General features: G+C 35.8%; 2 protein-coding genes across 3 annotated transcripts; both read left to right on the forward strand.

The window, feature by feature from the left end:
• The first annotated feature begins 2,245 nt into the window (after positions 1-2,245).
• On the forward strand, positions 2,246-6,200 carry LOC130746380 (tyrosine-sulfated glycopeptide receptor 1-like). The gene has a single exon (XM_057598991.1). It carries the CDS (start codon positions 2,670-2,672, stop codon positions 6,039-6,041), a length of 3,372 nt encoding a protein of 1,123 aa, XP_057454974.1. The 5' UTR covers positions 2,246-2,669; the 3' UTR covers positions 6,042-6,200.
• A 5,403-nt stretch (positions 6,201-11,603) lies between these two features.
• On the forward strand, positions 11,604-17,633 carry LOC130746381 (uncharacterized protein C630.12). Of its 2 annotated transcripts, XM_057598992.1 has the most exons (13): positions 11,604-11,874; positions 12,344-12,409; positions 12,559-12,737; positions 13,648-13,783; positions 14,697-14,793; positions 15,302-15,361; positions 15,444-15,544; positions 15,726-15,766; positions 15,857-15,914; positions 16,270-16,344; positions 16,418-16,575; positions 16,675-16,941; positions 17,126-17,633. In XM_057598992.1, exons 1-13 carry the CDS (start codon positions 11,713-11,715, stop codon positions 17,373-17,375), a joined length of 1,650 nt encoding a protein of 549 aa, XP_057454975.1. In that variant the 5' UTR covers positions 11,604-11,712; the 3' UTR covers positions 17,376-17,633. The 2 variants fall into 2 exon arrangements, with proteins under 2 accessions (XP_057454975.1, XP_057454976.1); XM_057598993.1 differs by lacking the exon at positions 12,344-12,409.
• The last annotated feature ends 1,949 nt before the right edge of the window (positions 17,634-19,582 follow it).

Consider the following 19,582-nt stretch of genomic DNA (forward strand, 5'->3'; position numbering starts at 1 on the left):
CATCTTTTAATTGGACATCTATTCTATTAATTAGTTAGTTTAATATTCTGATATTTAGTTGGGTTCGATTCTTAACTATTGTGAATGAAAAAAAAATATTAATCACATTAGCGGTGTGGTAAAAGATTAGTCTCAGCTATGGTCTACATGTAAAAAACAAGTCTTGAACGTGTAAGTTTTTATTACTTCTTATTAATTTTTAATTAATTTAAGAATATTGATAGCAACATTTCTTTTAACACTTTAATTTATTATGTCTATTAAAAAAATCTTCAATTTTATCACTTCCTTTGTTGAAAATCACGTAAGGTCCACTAAAAATAAAATATGGGTATGTGGGAGGATGGATAACTCACATGGTTGAGTTAAGAGTAACTGTAGGTGAAAGGTCAGGATTCGAACCCTGAGAATGAATAATTTGTATTAATTTAGTAACAATTAACATTTGCCTATAAAATAATATTTCAATTTAGTGGAATTCATGTGAATTTCAACTAATAAATGAACAAACATTCAAAAGTGAGTAATTCTAGCACTTCTCTCAATTTATTAGTTAATGGGGTGCATCCTTACAATATAAATAATTTACGATATATAAAAAATTTCATTGTTAGTGTACTTTTTTTTAACAGAGTTTGTTACGTAAAATTGAAAGACGAATTTTGTGGTACTCTGATTTTTTTTTTTGCTATGGTACCAACATTAGATGACCCGATAGAGTTGATGTGTGTTAATTTAATTTGTTATTGTTCAATTTGTTTAAAAAATTCTGAGGAATATGATTCATTCTAAGAAAAAATTACTTATAGCTAAGTTGTTCATAATGCTATAAAACCGTCTGGTAATTAGAAATTATCGACGGGTTTATCGAATTTAACCAACGACCTTATGATATGGCTAAACATTCGTCGTTAAAACATACGTCAAAGAATCGTCTATATGTTACGAAGGGTTCAAACTGTTAGTAAATTATCAATGTTTTTATTCGTGAGTAATGTACTGACGGTTTTTCCCGTTGGTAAATTGTATTCTGGGCCATACACCCCTTCATGGTCTGACTCAGCTGTTTCGCAAGGCCATAGACCCCGCCGATAAATTGTTACTGGAAGGGTGCCTTTCGCAAAGTTGTTAGCTCTTGCTTTGAAGTTGATTTGACAAGTTGCTCCTCTCTTCCATGAGTGTTCCTCCATTACTAGGAATATTAGGGAGCTTGCTTCTAGAGCTTGGGATGTGGTGTTTGAACACACATTCTAGTGAAGGGAATGTGACAATTGATTTTTGGCCAAACTTGAGGCTTGCTCTGTGTCAGGTATGGTGATTCACGAGCAACCCCCTTCAGGATTGTGGGAGACCTTAGTTAGAGACTATTTTGGAATGTAGTTTTTTTGTTTTCTTTGCTTATCTTTCACCACAAAAATATATATACTGAAATATGATTTTTAATACAAGTATAAAGATAGATGGACCTCATATATACCTAACTCAAATTGTTCTCTATTATATTAGAACAACTTGAGAGTTTGAGCCTCTCTCACCCGATTCTTTTATAGCGGAATTTACTTATAATTTTGATAGTTTTTTATTCTTTTTCTCCTATCACATCATTTAACATATTTATTACTCATTTCTTTCATATTCCTATATAACCTAAGGTGAAGTTGAAAATTGAGTGACAATAGATTATGTTCCTTACACAAATGAGTTGAAAGTAAAACAGTAGCTAGAGTATGTTTGGAAAACCATTGAGTTAGAAAAAAAAAACACATTCAACTTCAATTCAACAAATTGTGTTTTAAAATTTCTGCTAATGGGCTAATATGCATTTTCAACTCTAATCCAAACAAACATGCACAACCCGTTTGTAGAATAAAAATTAAAAAATGAATGTTTTGTTTTCTTCTTTATTGTTTATATGTGTCATTTAATCAGAGATAATCATTTTGGTGTCTGAAATATCCACATCACTGATTGTGAGACTAATTCGTTTAGCCGAATTCTTTCCATCAAAAAGACTTGAACTCTACTTTATAATGGTGTCAATTCTCTTAGCGAAATTCTTTTCATCCACAAAACTCAAATTCGATAAAAGAAAAATTTAAACCAAACAGGTGTAATGTTCCATTGTGGACACAGAACAAAACAATAACAAAAACAATAAACAACAAATGAAGAATAACAATTATAATAATTAATTAAAAATCCCCATACCCCAGCACCAGCAACACCACACCACCACCACCAGCAGAAAAAGTAGTGGTAGGTGCTTTTCAGTTTGGTGGCAGCATAGAAGAGGAGGAAGATCTAAAGAGGTATAGCTTTGTTTTTCCCTGTCCATCTTTTCTTGTCTGGTGGAGATGAATCCATTAATCTCCCTCCACACGTTTTCATGTTACTACTACTATATTCATTGATATTGCGATTTCTACTTTATATTTTGTCAATCATGTTCATCATCATCATCAATATCATCATCATCATCGTCCACTTCTTCTGCCACTACAGGCCGCCCCAAGCAAAACAAACAACAACCTCAAAAGTAAACGCTCGATTTTATTAATGGGAAGCATCCTCCACTGCTTGCTTTTTTATATTGTATTTATCTCCAGTTGTCAACGTCATCTCCACTTCTCTTCTTCTCTCTCTTCTCAACCCTTCATTTTGCTCGGTCAATGGATGGTCATGCCTACCCATATACCCTTGTGTCCTCCTTCTTCTTCTGCTCTCATGTCACTGTGATCAACACCACCAAAGACTCAATCTTGCCCTTCTGGGTATCTCTAGTTCTCATGAGATCAGCCTCAACCCTATTACCCTCTTTTTCTTGTAAATACAATTACATGGTTTCCAATTTGATTATTCTGCCTTTACTTTTCTCCTTGTTGGTTGTTCAAGCCTCATTAATTTGTAACCAGATTGATAGAGACTCACTCTTGGAATTTTCTGGGAATATATCTATCTCTTCCCCTTACCCTCCTCTCAGTTGGTCTTCTTCTTCTTCTTCCCTTGATTGCTGTGATTGGGAAGGTGTTACTTGTGATGGGGATCAACGTGTTACTCATCTTTTGCTACCATCTAGAGGTCTCTTTGGAGTTATCTCCCCATCTCTCACCAACCTAGCTGCTCTCTCTCACCTTAATCTTTCTCATAATAGATTATCTGGGAATCTTCAGAGCCAGTTTTTCTCACTGCTGAATCACCTTCTGGTTCTTGATTTGAGCTACAATCGCCTCTCTGGTGAGTTGCCACCCTTTGTTGCTGATAACAGTACTAGTGTTGTTATCCAGGAGGTGGACTTGTCTAGTAATTTGTTCAATGGAACGCTTCCATCTTCATTGCTTCAGCACCTGGCAGGAGGGAGTTTGATATCTTTCAATGTCAGCAACAACAGTTTCACAGGCCAAATCCCCACTTCAATCTTTTGCACCAATGACCGCAACTCGTCGTCTTCTATCAGATTCTTGGATTATTCTTTCAATGATTTTGATGGTGTCGTTCAGCCTGGACTAGGAGCATGTTCCAATCTGGAGAGGTTTCGAGCAGGTTTCAATTTTCTATCCGGGCCTATTCCTGTTGATATTTTTGATGCTGTCTCTCTTAAAGAAATATCACTGCCCCTCAATAAGCTCACTGGAAGAATTGGTGATGGCATTGTTAGCCTCACCAATCTCACAGTTTTGGAGCTTTACTCCAATCATTTCACTGGCCCCATTCCGCAGGATATCGGTAATCTTTCCAAATTGGAACGGTTGCTTCTTCATGTCAACAATCTCACAGGTACTATGCCCCCATCTCTGATGAAGTGTGCCAATCTTGTGGTGTTGAATTTAAGGGTCAACAAGTTGGAGGGGAATCTCTCAGATTTCAATTTCTCAGGATTCCTCAGACTTGCTACACTTGACCTTGGCAACAATATTTTCACTGGTGTTTTACCACCAACACTTTATGCATGCAAGTCACTTGCAGCATTAAGGCTAGCATCTAATCAACTTGAGGGGCAGGTTTCCCCCGCGATACTTGGACTTGAGTCTCTTTCTTTCCTATCAATATCCACTAACAAGCTGAGGAATATAACTGGTGCTCTGAGAATTCTGACAGGGCTCAAGAAGCTTAGTACCCTTATGCTGTCCAAGAATTTTTTGAATGAAATGATGCCACAGGATGTAAACTTAACAGGACAAGATGGATTCCAAAAGCTGCAGGTTCTCGGCTTGGGTGGTTGTCAATTTACTGGTCAAATACCAGGCTGGCTAGCAAACCTGACGAAGATTGAGGCCATGGACCTGTCCTTTAATAAGTTTAGTGGTCCAATTCCTCCTTGGTTGGGTGCACTTCCTCAGCTTTTTTACATAGACTTGTCTTTTAACCTCCTTACCGGAACATTTCCGACGGAGCTGACAAGACTCCCAGCACTAACATCACAACAGGCAAATGATAAAGTAGAAAGGACTTACTTGGAGTTACCTGTGTTTGCTAATGCCAACAATGTTTCCCTATTGCAATACAATCAGCTTTCTAGCCTTCCACCAGCATTGTATCTCAAAAACAATCGCCTTAGCGGCAGTATCCCGATTGAGATTGGCCAACTGAGTGTCCTTCATCAGCTGGACCTGAAGAACAACAACTTCTCCGGCAATATACCGGTTCAAATTTCAAACTTGACCAATTTAGAGACACTAGACCTCTCAGGAAACCACCTATCTGGTGAAATTCCTGATTCACTCAAAAGATTGCATTTCTTGTCCTTTTTCAGTGTAGCATTCAATGATCTTCAAGGACAGATACCAACCGGTGGTCAATTTGATACTTTCTCCTTTTCCAGCTTTGACGGAAACACACAATTGTGTGGTTCAGTTATTCAGCGCTCTTGTCCTTCTCAACAAAATACTAACAGTGCTGCAGCTAGTGGCAGTTCAAACAAAAAGGTATTGATTGGAATTATTAGTGCAGCTTGCTTTGGCTTTTCTTCCTTGGTGACCTTGTTGACACTGTGGATACTCTCCAAGAGGAGGGTCAATCCAGGAGCAGCTTCTGACAAGATTGAACTGGAATCAATTGCTACCTACTCCAACAATGGGGTTTATCCTGAGATTGACAACGAGGCTAGCCTAGTGGTCTTGTTCCCCAACAAAACTAATGAAACCAAGGATCTTACAATATTTGAGATCATAAAGGCCACTGAGAATTTCAGTCAATCAAACATCATAGGATGTGGGGGTTTCGGTTTGGTTTATAAAGCAACATTACCGAATGGGACTAATCTAGCCATCAAGAAACTTTCAGGAGATTTGGGCCTTATGGAAAGGGAATTTAAAGCAGAAGTTGAGGCTTTGTCAACAGCACAACATGAGAATCTAGTGTCATTGCAAGGCTACTGCGTGCACGGTGGTTTCCGCCTTCTCATATACAACTACATGGAGAATGGAAGTCTGGATTACTGGTTGCATGAAAAGGCTGATGGTGCATCACCGCTTGATTGGCCAACTCGTTTGAAGATCGCACGAGGAGCAAGTTGTGGTTTGGCTTATCTGCATCAGATATGTGAACCGCACATCGTGCATCGCGATATAAAGTCAAGCAATATACTCCTTAATGAAAAGTTTGAGGCGCGCGTTGCTGATTTTGGGTTGTCCCGGTTGATTCTTCCTTATCAGACCCATGTTACAACTGAACTTGTAGGTACATTAGGTTACATTCCCCCAGAGTACGGACAAGCATGGGTGGCTACTCTGAGAGGAGATGTCTACAGCTTCGGAGTTGTCTTGCTTGAGCTTCTCACCGGTAGGAGGCCGGTCGATGTAAGCAAGCCGAAAATGACAAGGGAATTGGTTGGCTGGGTTCAACAGATGAGATGTGAAGGAAAACAAGATCAAGTCTTTGACTCTTTTATTAGAGGAAAAGGCTTTGAAGGAGAGATGCTTCAGGTGCTGGATGTGGCTTGCATGTGTGTTAACCAGAATCCTGTCAAGAGACCCAGCATCAGAGAAGTTGTTGAATGGCTCAAGAATGTAGGATCATCCAACCAACAAGGAAACAAAGATTAGCAAGAAATGCTTTGCCCTTCAACATATCATGACAGTAGATATTGTTATACTTGTGCAAAAAAGTTTTGCTTTTCTATACACAGTTTAATTATCATTTTTACCACTGTAAATGTTGACCCGCCCTGTCAGAATAAGATTTTGTGAATTATATTGTGATCATCCATTTTCAATTGCAAAATTTTCTTTACTTCACATTTCAATAGCTTCTGATTACTCCATCGGATGAGGAGTGCAGAATCCAAACCAATAAAGCCCACAGAAGTGCTACAAGTTACTGGTTTTAATTGGAACTGGACATCTCAAATTAAAGCCCACAGAACTTGTCATGTTTTTTACTCTATAAATCAATGGCATGCCTGCTGTGTTAAAGCAAGCACAGTAGTGATCTTTGTTTTGTGCATACATCTGCATATAATCAGGTGAAACTAGGACAGAAAACTATTCTTCAACCAGTTATCTAAAGGAGAAGGTGCTTAAGCAACCAAACTATATTGGAGAGGGGAAATGCACATTGCTTAATTCTTCAGATACAATCATGCACTTCATGATAAGATCTGTGATTCAATAATGTCATTTTAGAATCTGAATAGGGAGCATGACATGCCTTCAAGAGCTGTACAATGCCGAAATTAAAGGCATTGCAACACTTGAACAAAACATTCGTTGGTGTCTTTGTGAGTCATAATAAAATTGCAAAAGTATGACGTTATATTACTTGAACTAGCAAATATCATGCAGGGATTTTCATTAAATACAAAAAGGGTAAATTTAAAATTATTTTAAAAAACAATTGATAAAAAATTATTTTAAGAGCATTAAAAATGTATTATATCTAAAAATGCCAATACAAACCTGTTGGAAGTTTATTGGGAGATGTAGCATCAATGCAATTGCCAATGATTACTTCTTGACTATATCCATCTTCTTGGCTTGTTTTGGGTTGAGACTAGAAAGTCTTTCTTGGCCATTAAACGCGAGGTTCATTTTCAGTGGTGGGGTAATGAAAAGCATAATAGCTGTGCATGATATCTGATATTAACCATTTTTCACCAAACAGTGAATCAAATGGAATAATAAACATTAATTATGCCCCTCAAAGTGCATGAGATCATGTCAAGAAACAGAGGAATGAATAGTAGTCTAATGTGGCTGAGGTAATTGCTTTCAAATTTCAATAGAATCTGCAAGCAAGCTTCCCCTGATGCTGATAAGTACGGATCACTTATATTCAGATTTGGGACTATTCATGCTACAAGTTAAAATTAACAATATGATTTTATAACACTATTAGCCTCCCTAAATTTTACATAATATCCAGTGTGATTAGACTTTTTAAATTAAATTTAATAATTCATGTAGAGATAGATGCATATTGTGGATAAATAACTTGCCTTTAATATGTTAGAAAACTTTAACATCATGAATAAAAAATACACACATAAGTATATGTTACTGATGTTGTCACAAGTTCGTAAAACAGTTGTATAGCCTTTTCAATAAATATCTTTCCCAAAATTTAAATATGTGTTCACATTCTTACGGCGATTAACTTACTTGCTACTAGATTGACACTTTGTTGGTAAAAATACATATCATGAATAAGTATTATTAGATTATATTTTCGTGGATTTATTACATAAAGTGATAAATAAAAGGAAGTGGATTTATTCCAATTTTTAGTATTGTATTCCAATTTTGGAAGATATATTCAATGTTATTAATCTTTCTAAAATTTCAATTCAACACTTGTGTGCTAAGCCATATACAGGATGTATGAGGCATTGAAATGTTCAGATTGGAAGACTTGTTTATTGCGGGCTTTCCAAATGGACTAGAGGAGCCTCCCTTAATTAAAAAGGTTAGAAGAAGTGCCAATATTTTTCACATAGATAATACTGAATCCAAGGAAACAAATCCAAGTTAAAAAAATATTTTAAGCTTGTAGTAGGGGGTGCCCACTATGTGGGCAAGTTTGAAACTAGTCCACCGGTGGACCACCCATCCACACCGTATAATATTTTAATTCGATGGTCAGAAGTTTTTACCTTCTACTTGGCACCCTGGTTAGGTAGATGTTAGAGACATATTTTTGGAAAATTGCAAAGATGCCCATCTGAAATATCCTTTGTTTTATTTTTGGAAAAAAAAATTCCTTTGTTTCTCTCTCTGATGTCACATGACGTCACTAGTATCTGAAACCCACTCTGTAATGCATCTCCAATTGCGTTCATATCATCTACATTTTATCATCTCCATTTCTGTCGAATGCTCCGCATCTGATCCCCAAGGCTACGAAAGAGGCTACGAAATAGTGGATTCCACAAAATTTGGCTTTGTTTTTCCAACATCGTTGCATAGAGCATGAGAATCCGAAAATGTTGAATTGTGAGGATTTTCACTGTATTCTTGCTTTGTCTATGTTGATATACTCCATATGCCATAATGCCCAGTTTGTAGGATTATATCAAAATGGTTTGTATCTATCTTAAGTGAAGTGGTTGATTTTGTTAAAGCAATGTGTTTGTGTGATGTGCCAAAATGAAAGTCACGTTGTAATGTAAGAAATGTGGTTTGTAAATGGTCAATATCCCATAGTTATGTTTTTGTGAAAGGTAGATTCTGTTCCATGTGGTAATTGAGTCTGGTATATACCCTATTCAGTGGCCTATTGATGATCATATTCACGCACAAACAACTATTGCCATGGATACATTGGTTTCGTGAAATCTTACGATTATACCACATGTGCATCAAGATACCCAAGATGATGTATATGTTGCAAGTCACAAAATGTTTACAGACTAATGTCTAGAATTTCACTTGTTCATAAGGATAATTCTGAACACAATTGAAAAATGACTAATTTGCAAGATAAATTTGGATGCTATCGTTGCGTATTGCGATTGTTGGGTAATTCATCACCTCATCTATATACGAATTGCGGCATGAAAGTCGCATCGATAGTCGCAAGTGTCAATTTTGCATGAAACCAATGACGTTTGAAAGATTTTGCTGTCATCTATAATTCTTGTGAAAGAGGCCAAGACATAATTTCAATATTTGGATAGTCAAAAAAGCGCGTTAAAATTGACATAAAAAATTGAAGTTTCAAAAGATTTCTTAACATTTGATCAACTACCCACTTAGTCCCACATTAGACAAGTTTCACTTCTCTTCCTTCTCTTTCCCCTATATAAAGGTAGCTCTTTCTCATGTTTATTCACCAAATAAAATTTTAAAAATCACATAAGATTAATGCTTTATTGAGGGTATGAGTGACATATACTTAGTGTGTATGTTTTTTATTTCAAAAAATTTGTACAAATCTATTTTTCAGTCATTTAGATTTTGTGTGTTAGCGATGAATCTGTGTGCTAGTCTAAAGTTTGTCATTGCACTACAATGTCAAGTTCTTAAGAGACATACATGGTTGTGAGTGATCCTTGGAGTTAAGTTTTTTTTTACCTCATTTCTTGTTTTCTTTTTTTCATGTGAAATTTGCTTTTTTTTTCTTTCTATTTTGTAGATGCCTTGTAAATATTTTTAGATGTAAATATTTTTATGTTGGCTAAAAAGCACTTTTGGCCCCTGATATTTCAAGTTTGTGCAAATTATGCCCCTACTCTATTTTTGTCGATGTTTTTACCCCTCATGTTTTCAAACAGTGCACCGTCTACCCCTCCGTCAGTCAAACATTAAAAAACTAACGGAATGAGCTGATTTTGCTTTTTTAAAAATATTTTTTGGACCTGCCACGTGGAAATTACAAGTGAAATTGGAAAAAGGGGGCATGGGAGATTCAAACTCAAGACCTATAAGTAGCAAAACATGCATTTAACCAGTTCAGTTACATACATAATTGATATATACATCAAACAAATTTAATTTATATCATTTCCTTGATCATCATCAACTTCATATATATACTCATTTTCATCTCTAATCCACTCAGGAACCTCTCCTGAGAAAGCTTGACTGACAAAGGGGTAGACGATGCACTGTTTGAAAACATGAGGGGTAGAAACATCGACAAAAATAAAATAAGGGCAGAATTTACATAAACTTGAAACATCAGGGGACAAAAATGCTTTTTAGCTGTTATGTATATATTTGTTTAGTTAGTTTCATTGTAAATATTTCTTTAGATTTTAATTATTAAAAATCCAAAAGATATTCTTTTGAAAAATGATAAAAATATGTTGATAAAAATCAAACTTCCTTTCTAAAAATCTCTATTTCTCTTTTAAAAATATATAACTACGTATGTGAGCCTTTTCATAGAGGTAAGTAGGAGCAGGAATACTCTCGTCAAACAATCCAATTAAGATTTCTCTTTTAATATCTAGTAATACATTATTCTTGAGCCCTTTAAAAAGGGTATGTACGAACGGGAACACCGACCAGTTACTCAATTAAGAAAATCTAAAAAAAGTATTAAATATTTAATCTTTTTAGATGAAAAAAAGTTTTCCAAAATTAAAAAAACATCAACAAATAAAAATCAACTCATACCTTTAGAACTATGTAGCCTTGATTTTCTTATTGTGACGAGAAATACGTAGGAGCGAGATATTTAGCCCATCAGACACATTAGACTAAAAGTCACTTTTAAACCTTTAGAACTACGTAAGCCTTGAGTTCAATAGAGGTACATAGGAGTGATAACATCTATCAGGCAACCAATTGAAAAATCTTAAAAATCTGAAATTTTAAATCCTTCAAGAAGGTAAATGTTCTTAAAATAAAAAATAGCACAAAGAAAAATATATATATATATATATATATATTTAGATCTATGTAGCATTGATTTCTCTTTCCAGCGAATATGTAGGCCAGACATTAATTCCGGTCAGACACTCAAAATAAAAATCTTTAATCTTGTAAATGTTTAAATCATAAAAATATTTATAAAAAAAATCTTTTCTTTATGGTGTAAAATGATTTTTTTAAGTTATTAGATTTTGCCCAACTAATCCGGATAACCAATTTTATAAATGTCGTTGAGGGTTAAATCCTTCCTCACACGTAAATAACCACCGAATCAAGTACTCTAGTTGTAGATTGAATTTTTAAAACATTTGAAGATTTCAACTTTGCTTAATAAATTGAGGCGACTCCTCTCTTTTTATTTTATTTTTTACGTCGTCTCGCCGCGACCTTAGTTGTGAAAATCCTTTAAATGAGTAAAGAAACAGGACAAAGTTAAAGTGGTTTCGAGTGATGATAAATATCACTTAATGATCCAATGGCGTCCTGTGATGACTATTGAAACTCGAAAAGATTCGTCCTACTCGTCACTCGTCAAGAGCGAGGATACATTATGAACCTTGTAGGCTTATAGTTGTCTCCCTTGAGCTTCACATTTTGACCCTAGGAACTTTGACAACAAAACTCTTTTCATCCTAGTAATTGAAAGGATGAGATTATGATCCTTAGTAGTTCATGACAATTATTTACACCATCAGTGCATCAAAATTAAAACGTAAACAATAAAATAAGGAAAAACTCACAAAGTGATTATTATTACTTATTTCACTAATTACATGATTTACAGTAGTGCTAATAATATCAGAATTACTTTGGGGGAGAAAGAGAAACAGTGTAGTTACTAGTTGCACCGTGATGATTCAATCTCAAGCATTGAGCTGATTCGATTGAAGGAGGATCAGTGATGAAGCAGCGAGAGTTGACTGTGTTGCTATGCCTCATTTGGGCACTCACCCTCCTCTACGGGGAGATGTTCGCTTACTGGCTTCCATCCCTCTTCACCTGTTCCTGGCCCCATCTTCTCCGCACCACCACCACCACCACCACCCCTTCTTCTTCTTCAACGGTAACCATAAATAAAGTCTTCAACTTTTCACTCCCTTCATTTTTGGGTCGCACTCAGTTTTTTTTATTGTTTACAGTTCATATCCAAAACCAGAACTTTATAATTTTTGTTGGATTTTGTTTATGGGATGGGAAGTAGGTAAACAATTAAGCTGTAGCTGAAAAAATAGTTTTTTTTTTGCAAAATTAATAAATAGATTCAAATATTAGTTTTTGGTGTGTAATGTAATGATTCTAACAAGGAATGTGAGGGTGAATTTATGCTGGATCTATACATTTTCTAAATGGAGTTTTGTGGAATGTTGAAGAGTTTGATGATTCATAATCCTGGCTGTTGAAGCTATAAAGGTGAACCTAAGTCAACATGGTTGCTTCCTATCTAGGACACTACACAATGTGTAATTGTGTACACATTACAATTTTATGCTGTAAACATTTGTGAAATGCATAGCTGAATAACCTGATTGCAGGTTCAAACAGACAGTGGGAATCATCAAGCTCGTTATGTAAAAGTTGCTGTTATTGCAGATCCACAGGTTAACTTTTGTACTACTACAATTATGGGTATACATGTATTCAAGAGAAATCTACTTGCATTGCATATTTAGGCACATCTATTAATGTATGTTTTTGTGGATGTGCATCTCTCTTCTGATATGCCCTTTTGTTTTTTTTAACATGACAGCTCATGGATAAAACTTCTCTCCGTCTTCCTGAAAAATCGCTTGCACTGGAGATTGCAGAATTCTACACTGATTTAAACATGCGCCGATCATTCTTTGCATCTATCCTGCCTTTCAAACCTGATGTCATATTATTTTTAGGTGATTACTTTGATGGAGGTCCTTATTTATCGGATGAAGAGTAAGTATCTATTTGTTAATTTGGCTTTTTGCAAGTTTATAGTAAATGAGCATGGCAATTAACTCCAAACCATGTAAACGAATGTGGCGAGAAACTCTGAACCATGTAAGTGAACGTGGCAAACAACTCTGCCTCCTAATCATGACCCAATCCAGCCCATCTGATTCACAACATCGATATGGATCATAGTCACTGCATAGACCGCTATCACTAACATAAAGTGAACATCCTGGACGCTCATAACCACCACTCCATCGTGTTCTTCTTCAAAAATACCTCCATTTTGAGGCCTCCTCTCGAGGAACATGATCCTCTTGAGTAACGTCAGCTTGTGGCTTAGGATCATGTTCCTCAAGAGGATGACATTCCTCGAGGGGGAGACATTCTTGAAGAGGGCCACCATAGGGTGGTGATAAGCGGGTCCAAGAATATTTGATTTATGTTGTTGATGGCGGCTTAAGTAGCGGCTATGTTCCATGTTTGCCATTGTGAATCCTCGCAAATGAACTGCATGAGTCATAATTAGGTGGCAGAGCACATTCGCAAATACATATATGTGCTTTGTAATACCGATGTTTTCACAATTTGTCTGGGGCTTAATGTTAAATTTTAATCCTTCTTTTTTGTTTTTCTGAGTCCTATATTTCAATTGGTTATTTAATCATTAATTTACATAATTAGCTCAGATATCCAAATTGTTGAAAACATGAAAAAAAAGTAACGCTTAGATTCTGTAGTCAACTTGTTCTAAATGATTATATGCTAAAGGGAAGCCCCTAACTAATGCAAGTAAAATGTGATTTGACTTATGCATCTTGAAATATTTGTTTTCTGTGGTTGAATTATGTATCCATAGCAAGTTCACTCAAATCCTAACATGAAATTCTTTTATGATCTTTTGGATGGATAGATGGCAGGAGTCTTTCAATCGCTTCAAACATATCTTTGGTTTGAATGCACAAGGAAAATACACAGACAAGCAAGTTTACTACATTCCTGGAAATCATGATATTGGTTATGAAAGTCTTCATTCTCAAAAGCCAGAGGTATTTCAACATATTACTGCTCATGTTTTCATACCCAAGTCCTGGGAGTCAAAGACGAACACATGACTAATAATGTTGCCAGTTACATTGGAATTGGAGTCATGCCTATATTCAAGACATTAGGGATGAGAATTTGCATTTATTTTTCTTAAGTGTTGTTGATTTAAAATTTTGGACTAATCAATGATATATAAAAATTGCTAATGGATGAAACTTTGTATAGACAAATCTCCTTTACGTTAGGGTGTATTTCCAAGTTTTTAGGGGAGGGGACGAGAAGGCTTTGAGGGGAAGGGGAGGGCATGGGAAGGAGGGAGAAGGAGGGGAAGCCCTTCCCTTGTTTGTGAGTCCAAAACCCCCAATTTGGGAGAACTAGAAAATATGACAAAGAGAGGGTTTTGGATCGGTGTTGGAGGGTTTCTTGAAATACCCCAAAGCCTTCCCCCCTTTTTAAAATCTCCCAAACCAGGGGAGGCCTTCTCATGAGCTTCCCCTTTCCCTTCCCTTCCCTTCCCTCCCCTCCAAAGCCCAACTCACAAACACACCCTTAATGTATAACTGATTTTGTCTGAAGATGAAAGTACGTTAAACATGGCAGACCTTTAATAGCAACAATAAAAGGCCTTCATCTTATGATGGTTGTCTGATGATTTGATTTTGATAACTCCTGTAAAATGACACTTGGCACTAAAATATTTCAGATATCTGTCTGTTTAATTGTGATTTACCTTAAACGAGCTTTTGAGTCCCATCTTAACTTTATAAAAATGCTCTGTCAAGAGTTTCGATGCTCAAGATTTTCATTTCAGTTTTACATATTGTAGCATATCTATCATATTTATGCTCTCTGTTAACTGTATAATCTCCTTTGGTGGGTTCTTGACCCAACATTTTTATCATTGCGTGAGCATAGGTTATCCGACGCTATGAGGCAGCATTTGGAACTAGGAACTACATATTTACTGTTGGAAAAGTGGATTTTGTTGCTGTTGATGCTCAAACTCTGGATGGTAAACTGGGTTTTGCTTTATAGATATGAGTAGTCAAGTTTCTTAATTAACAATATTGTAATTGGTAGTAATCTTATTTTGTGGTATCAATCTGTTACTATTGATTTACCTGTCAATACATTATGTGTCCCTGTCTTATCTGACATCAAGTTTTTTTTTAATCTCTTTCTATCTGTCTCTCAGCTGTGCCTTTTCCAATATATGGTTCTTTTACTTTTTTCCGCCTCATCCAATTTACCAAGTTTCATGTGGAACTTATTACTTCTTTGTCCTGCCTTTAACGATGATTTTTTCTTCATTTGGATGAGGTTTTCTTTATGGTCTATTTCTTGCTTTGTTTGACAGAATATTCATTGTGACACTAGCAATATACTTTAACCATTTAAATTACTATAATTTTTTATATAGCTGATATATTGTAAATTTCAATCTCATGCCATTTATACAAGTCACTGCTTGCAGAATTTTGAAAAAACTTAAATTACTTAACTCATTATGTTTTCTACAGGAAATCCACAAAAGCACCTGACTTCTCAAACTTGGGAGTTTGTGAAGAATATATCTAGCGGTATAAACTGGACTATACATACATTATTTTTAGTTTTTATCTTGTGTCCTATCGTAATCCACAATTCTTTTTTATTTTCTAGATGATGTAGTTCATCCAAGAGTCTTGTTGACACATATTCCTTTATATCGACGTGATGATACTTACTGTGGCCCTGATCGCAGTTCCCCAATTATCAATCAGGTAAAATTTATTTCAGTTTCTTGAAGCGCATCTGTGGTAGGCATCTTATATTTTGAATGACATTGGCGCTCACAGTAGTTGGCCCTCACAGTAGTGTGGTGCAGTGCGTGATTTCTGAAATGAGTAGTTCTTACCTGGCATTCTTGAAACTACTAATATTCTTTCTTTCTTTAATCTTCAGAAGATGCATCGCGCTGTGCATGGCAATACTAATAATATATTGTAAGTTAGTCTATCTTACGAGAAGCTTGAAGATTTTATGGACTGTATATAATATGGCTCATAGATACTGAGGCTTGGTTTAACTTTCAGATATCAAAATTATGTTTCTAAGGAGTCATCCAAGTATTTACTGGATACAATCAAGCCTGTGAGTCATCTCATCTATCTTCTCTTTGATTTTTTTTTTGGCATGACTAATCCACCCTAATATGGATGTGGGGGAAAAAATTAATCCATGATGGATTTGTCAACAATTTGTTTATGTTTCATGTGTATAGTATGCTATTCACTTTATGTCTTCTATTTTTAAAAGACTTTGTGATGTAGTAATAAAAATACTTGGGGTCATATTCATTAAGTCTCTTTTTTCAAAAAAAATAAATGTCATGAAGTCTCTACCATGATTACTAGAAATTAGATCATAACTCAGAAAGGAGGGAAGCTCAAAGAGGAGAGATAGTGAAGATTAAAACTTTCTGACTAGGTAGTTTTGGTTTTGGCAGAAGTTTATTTTCTCTGGCCATGATCATGACCAGTGCACTATCACTCATCAATATGAATTTGGGCCTGCAAACGAGGTAAGAAACCTGATCTTCTTATCTGGGCCTTCTCATTTAGTGTTGGGACACTTAGACTGACAGTAGTATGCAGCACACTCTAGGTACTATAAGCTGGCAACAAGGAAATTTGTATCCTTCTTTCATGCTGTTATCAGTTGACAACTCACCTCGCCCAAATGCTTCCATTCCAGAAGAGGTTTTGTTGACTCATCTTTGTTACCTGCCAATGCAAACACACATTTATATATGGTAGCTATGAATGCTGGTGTTGATTTCGATATAAAATTTTCACCCGAGCCTTCCTGTCAACTTTTTTTTTAATGAGTTCTATTTTGCTCTAATTTTCAGGTATGCTGTGCAATTTGTTCTCACCCTTCTTGCCTTACTACTATGGCCAACAAGTAGCACAAGTTTTTGGCATCAGTGTTGGAGCTTGGCGAGCCATTTTAAACAACTAATAGCTTGCATCGTGTCAAGAAGCGATACAAAAGAGAAGGATGAGGATGCAAATTATGAATATGAGATGATGTGGGATGCAGATGGATCAATGCATCTTATAAAAAAACCCTTGAATGCGTCGATTGTAAATTCAAATGAACTGAGCTCAGGAGAAAGGTAAACTTTGGTATTCATGTTCCTGTTATTACTCTTTACATGGAAAAGTATTTGGCATTTCACCCTGTAGAAGCGTTATCGCTTGGTCTGTAATGAAACATAAAAATTGAGCATCCCCAACTCTGTTAGTCTGTTACACATTGTAGACATAAAACTTTAGCATCTTCCTTTATGTTGCTGCCAGGGGTAATATGGTGATGCGGCCAAGTGCTAGAAAAAATACAGCTCAGGAAGCAGATGTCTCTGTGAATGTGGATATGGGATCAAGCACTGGGCTTGATCCTGTTGCAAGAATACTTCCTAGAACAGGAAAATCAAGGACAACATTTATTATCCAAAGATTGTTACGCACACTGCGAATGCTGACAGTTATTGCTGCGGTGAATGTTCCTCTTTACATGATGCTGCTATTCAAGGATTGGATTGACAAATAAAGACTTCCTATTGGAGTGATATATCATTCAGGTTTTACATTCTGTTTTTCATTTTTTAATGAAGATTCGTAGATCCAGTTAGATAGAGCAAATAGTTAATCATGTCTTGATGCTTGTGAATGTTAACTGGGTGGCTTGTAACATATCTCAATTATTCATGGTAGGGCCATGATCATTTGCAACATCACCTGTAATAGATGGTTTTGTAACATTATTTTTCTGTACTGCTGTGGAGAACTTGAGGTTTCTTTAACTTCATTTTTGCTTAAAGTTTACCCAACACATCAATGTCATTTGATTTAAAATGCCTTTTCTCATAACGTTTATTTAGTTTTTAATACTGTCTTGTCCTTTATGTCTGACATTTACACTTTTGCCCCCCAAAAAAGTAACATTTACACTAAAAATGAATCAACAACTATATTAGTACATTAGCTATCTGTCATAAAATAATGTTATAAAAAGGAGATCTGGATGCATATACAACAGTTTTAAATAAGGCTGAAGTAAGTTTGTGGCATGGTCTGTTTTTTAAACAACTTTCTCTCTTCCTAAGTTTCCTTAGGTGTCTTTGTCTTACCAGGAATTATATGGATTGAATTGCCTTAGGTGTCTTCATGTTAAGTCATATAGCAATCTCATGATTGCATGTGTTGAATTTAAGCTTCCTTAATTCGGAGCTAGGGTTATTCGGTTTCCAGTAAATTGAAGGGTGAAGAGGGTGAGCCTATGCTTTGTCTCTGCTTATATTAAGGCAAATTATATTTATTCTTACTTAATTTTTATTTTGGCATCGTAAATAGTAAATTGGTCTATAATATCCCATAAATTTTGGTTTTTGATCGAGCGTAATAGCGTCAAGTGATCCATGATGGCGCCGGGTGCCGGGTGATCCGTATAGCCTAGCTCTTAGTGGAGTAAGGTTTTTGTTTTTGTTGTTGTTGTTTATACTAAATTGCTTATTATACTTGTTTGGTTGGATAAGAATTGTGGAAATTGTTTAATAGATAGCATATTTTCTGTATCAATCCCGTGGGAACAAGAAAGCTTTATAAAATGTTCACTGAAACTTCTGCAATTATCAACCCAGGTGAGGTACAACCTCGTCTAAAGTGACTTCTCACTTTATCGAGTGAAGTACTGAATGAAAAATGAAAATCTCAATATCAGAGTTTGTTTTAGATGTGGAAGTATATAATAACAATCTCAACCGTTGAAGTGATTCTCTTCAACGGTTGTATAATTTTATCCTTTAAAGTGTTAGAGGAGACAAATTCATGTAAATGAGTTTTATTTTATCCACTATTTTTCTCTTTGGCTAAGCCGTAAATATATATGAATTGGGCTGCAAAGGCACGGTAATGATAAGATGTGGACCGTCATGGTTTGCCGCCATAGTCGGTCGTAGTCACAGCCGAGACCAGAGTTAGCCGACCAAGCTTAGGCATAATTCAAAGGTTTCTTTGCTACGTCATAACTCAAGGCCTGGAGATCGTTATGGATTACTTGACCGACCATCTTGCGAGTATCCGCAGAAACTCTAGCCAAGTGAGTAAGCATCCGTCTAGTTGAGTTAGCCGTTCACTAAGTCATCCCCCATCTCCTCATGACTAGGTCCTCCTGTATTACCTTCTCCCTCATAAATGTAATTACGTGATTCTCTCTTCCATTAATCACTATTCAAGAGGTCCTAGTTATATAAATGGGCTCTCTGCTTACTGACTTTGTTCTTGAGGATATTTTCCTGAACAAGATGCAATTTTTATTATGAACAGAATGTAACGAATGAGGATTTCACAACCAACTTTACTTACATAATGATTAAAAGACTAATTATAAAGGCAAAGATTTCTATCTTCACAAACCACCTCAAAGAATGAATGACACCTCTGACTAACTACTCAATGTTAAAAATCTAAACAAGCATCATTCTATTAATTAAATATAGCACCTGGTTTTTTTTTATAGGCAAATGTTAGTTGTTAGTAATGTTAGTAAATTAGTCATCTTCAGGGTTCGAACCCTGGACCCTTTACCCCTCACCCTACCAAAACCATTATGTCTCCTAGTTCTGACAACTTGAGCTAACATTCGGGGACATATAGCACCCGAATGACTTACTTATAATAGATTCAACCACTAGCTCACACTGCCTGCCTTTGCAAGGCCAGGCATTATGATGCAAAATTGGACTATCTAGAGCCATT

This window comes from Lotus japonicus, chromosome 3, assembly GCF_012489685.1.
Source record: "Lotus japonicus ecotype B-129 chromosome 3, LjGifu_v1.2".
Lineage (NCBI taxonomy): Eukaryota > Viridiplantae > Streptophyta > Magnoliopsida > Fabales > Fabaceae > Lotus > Lotus japonicus.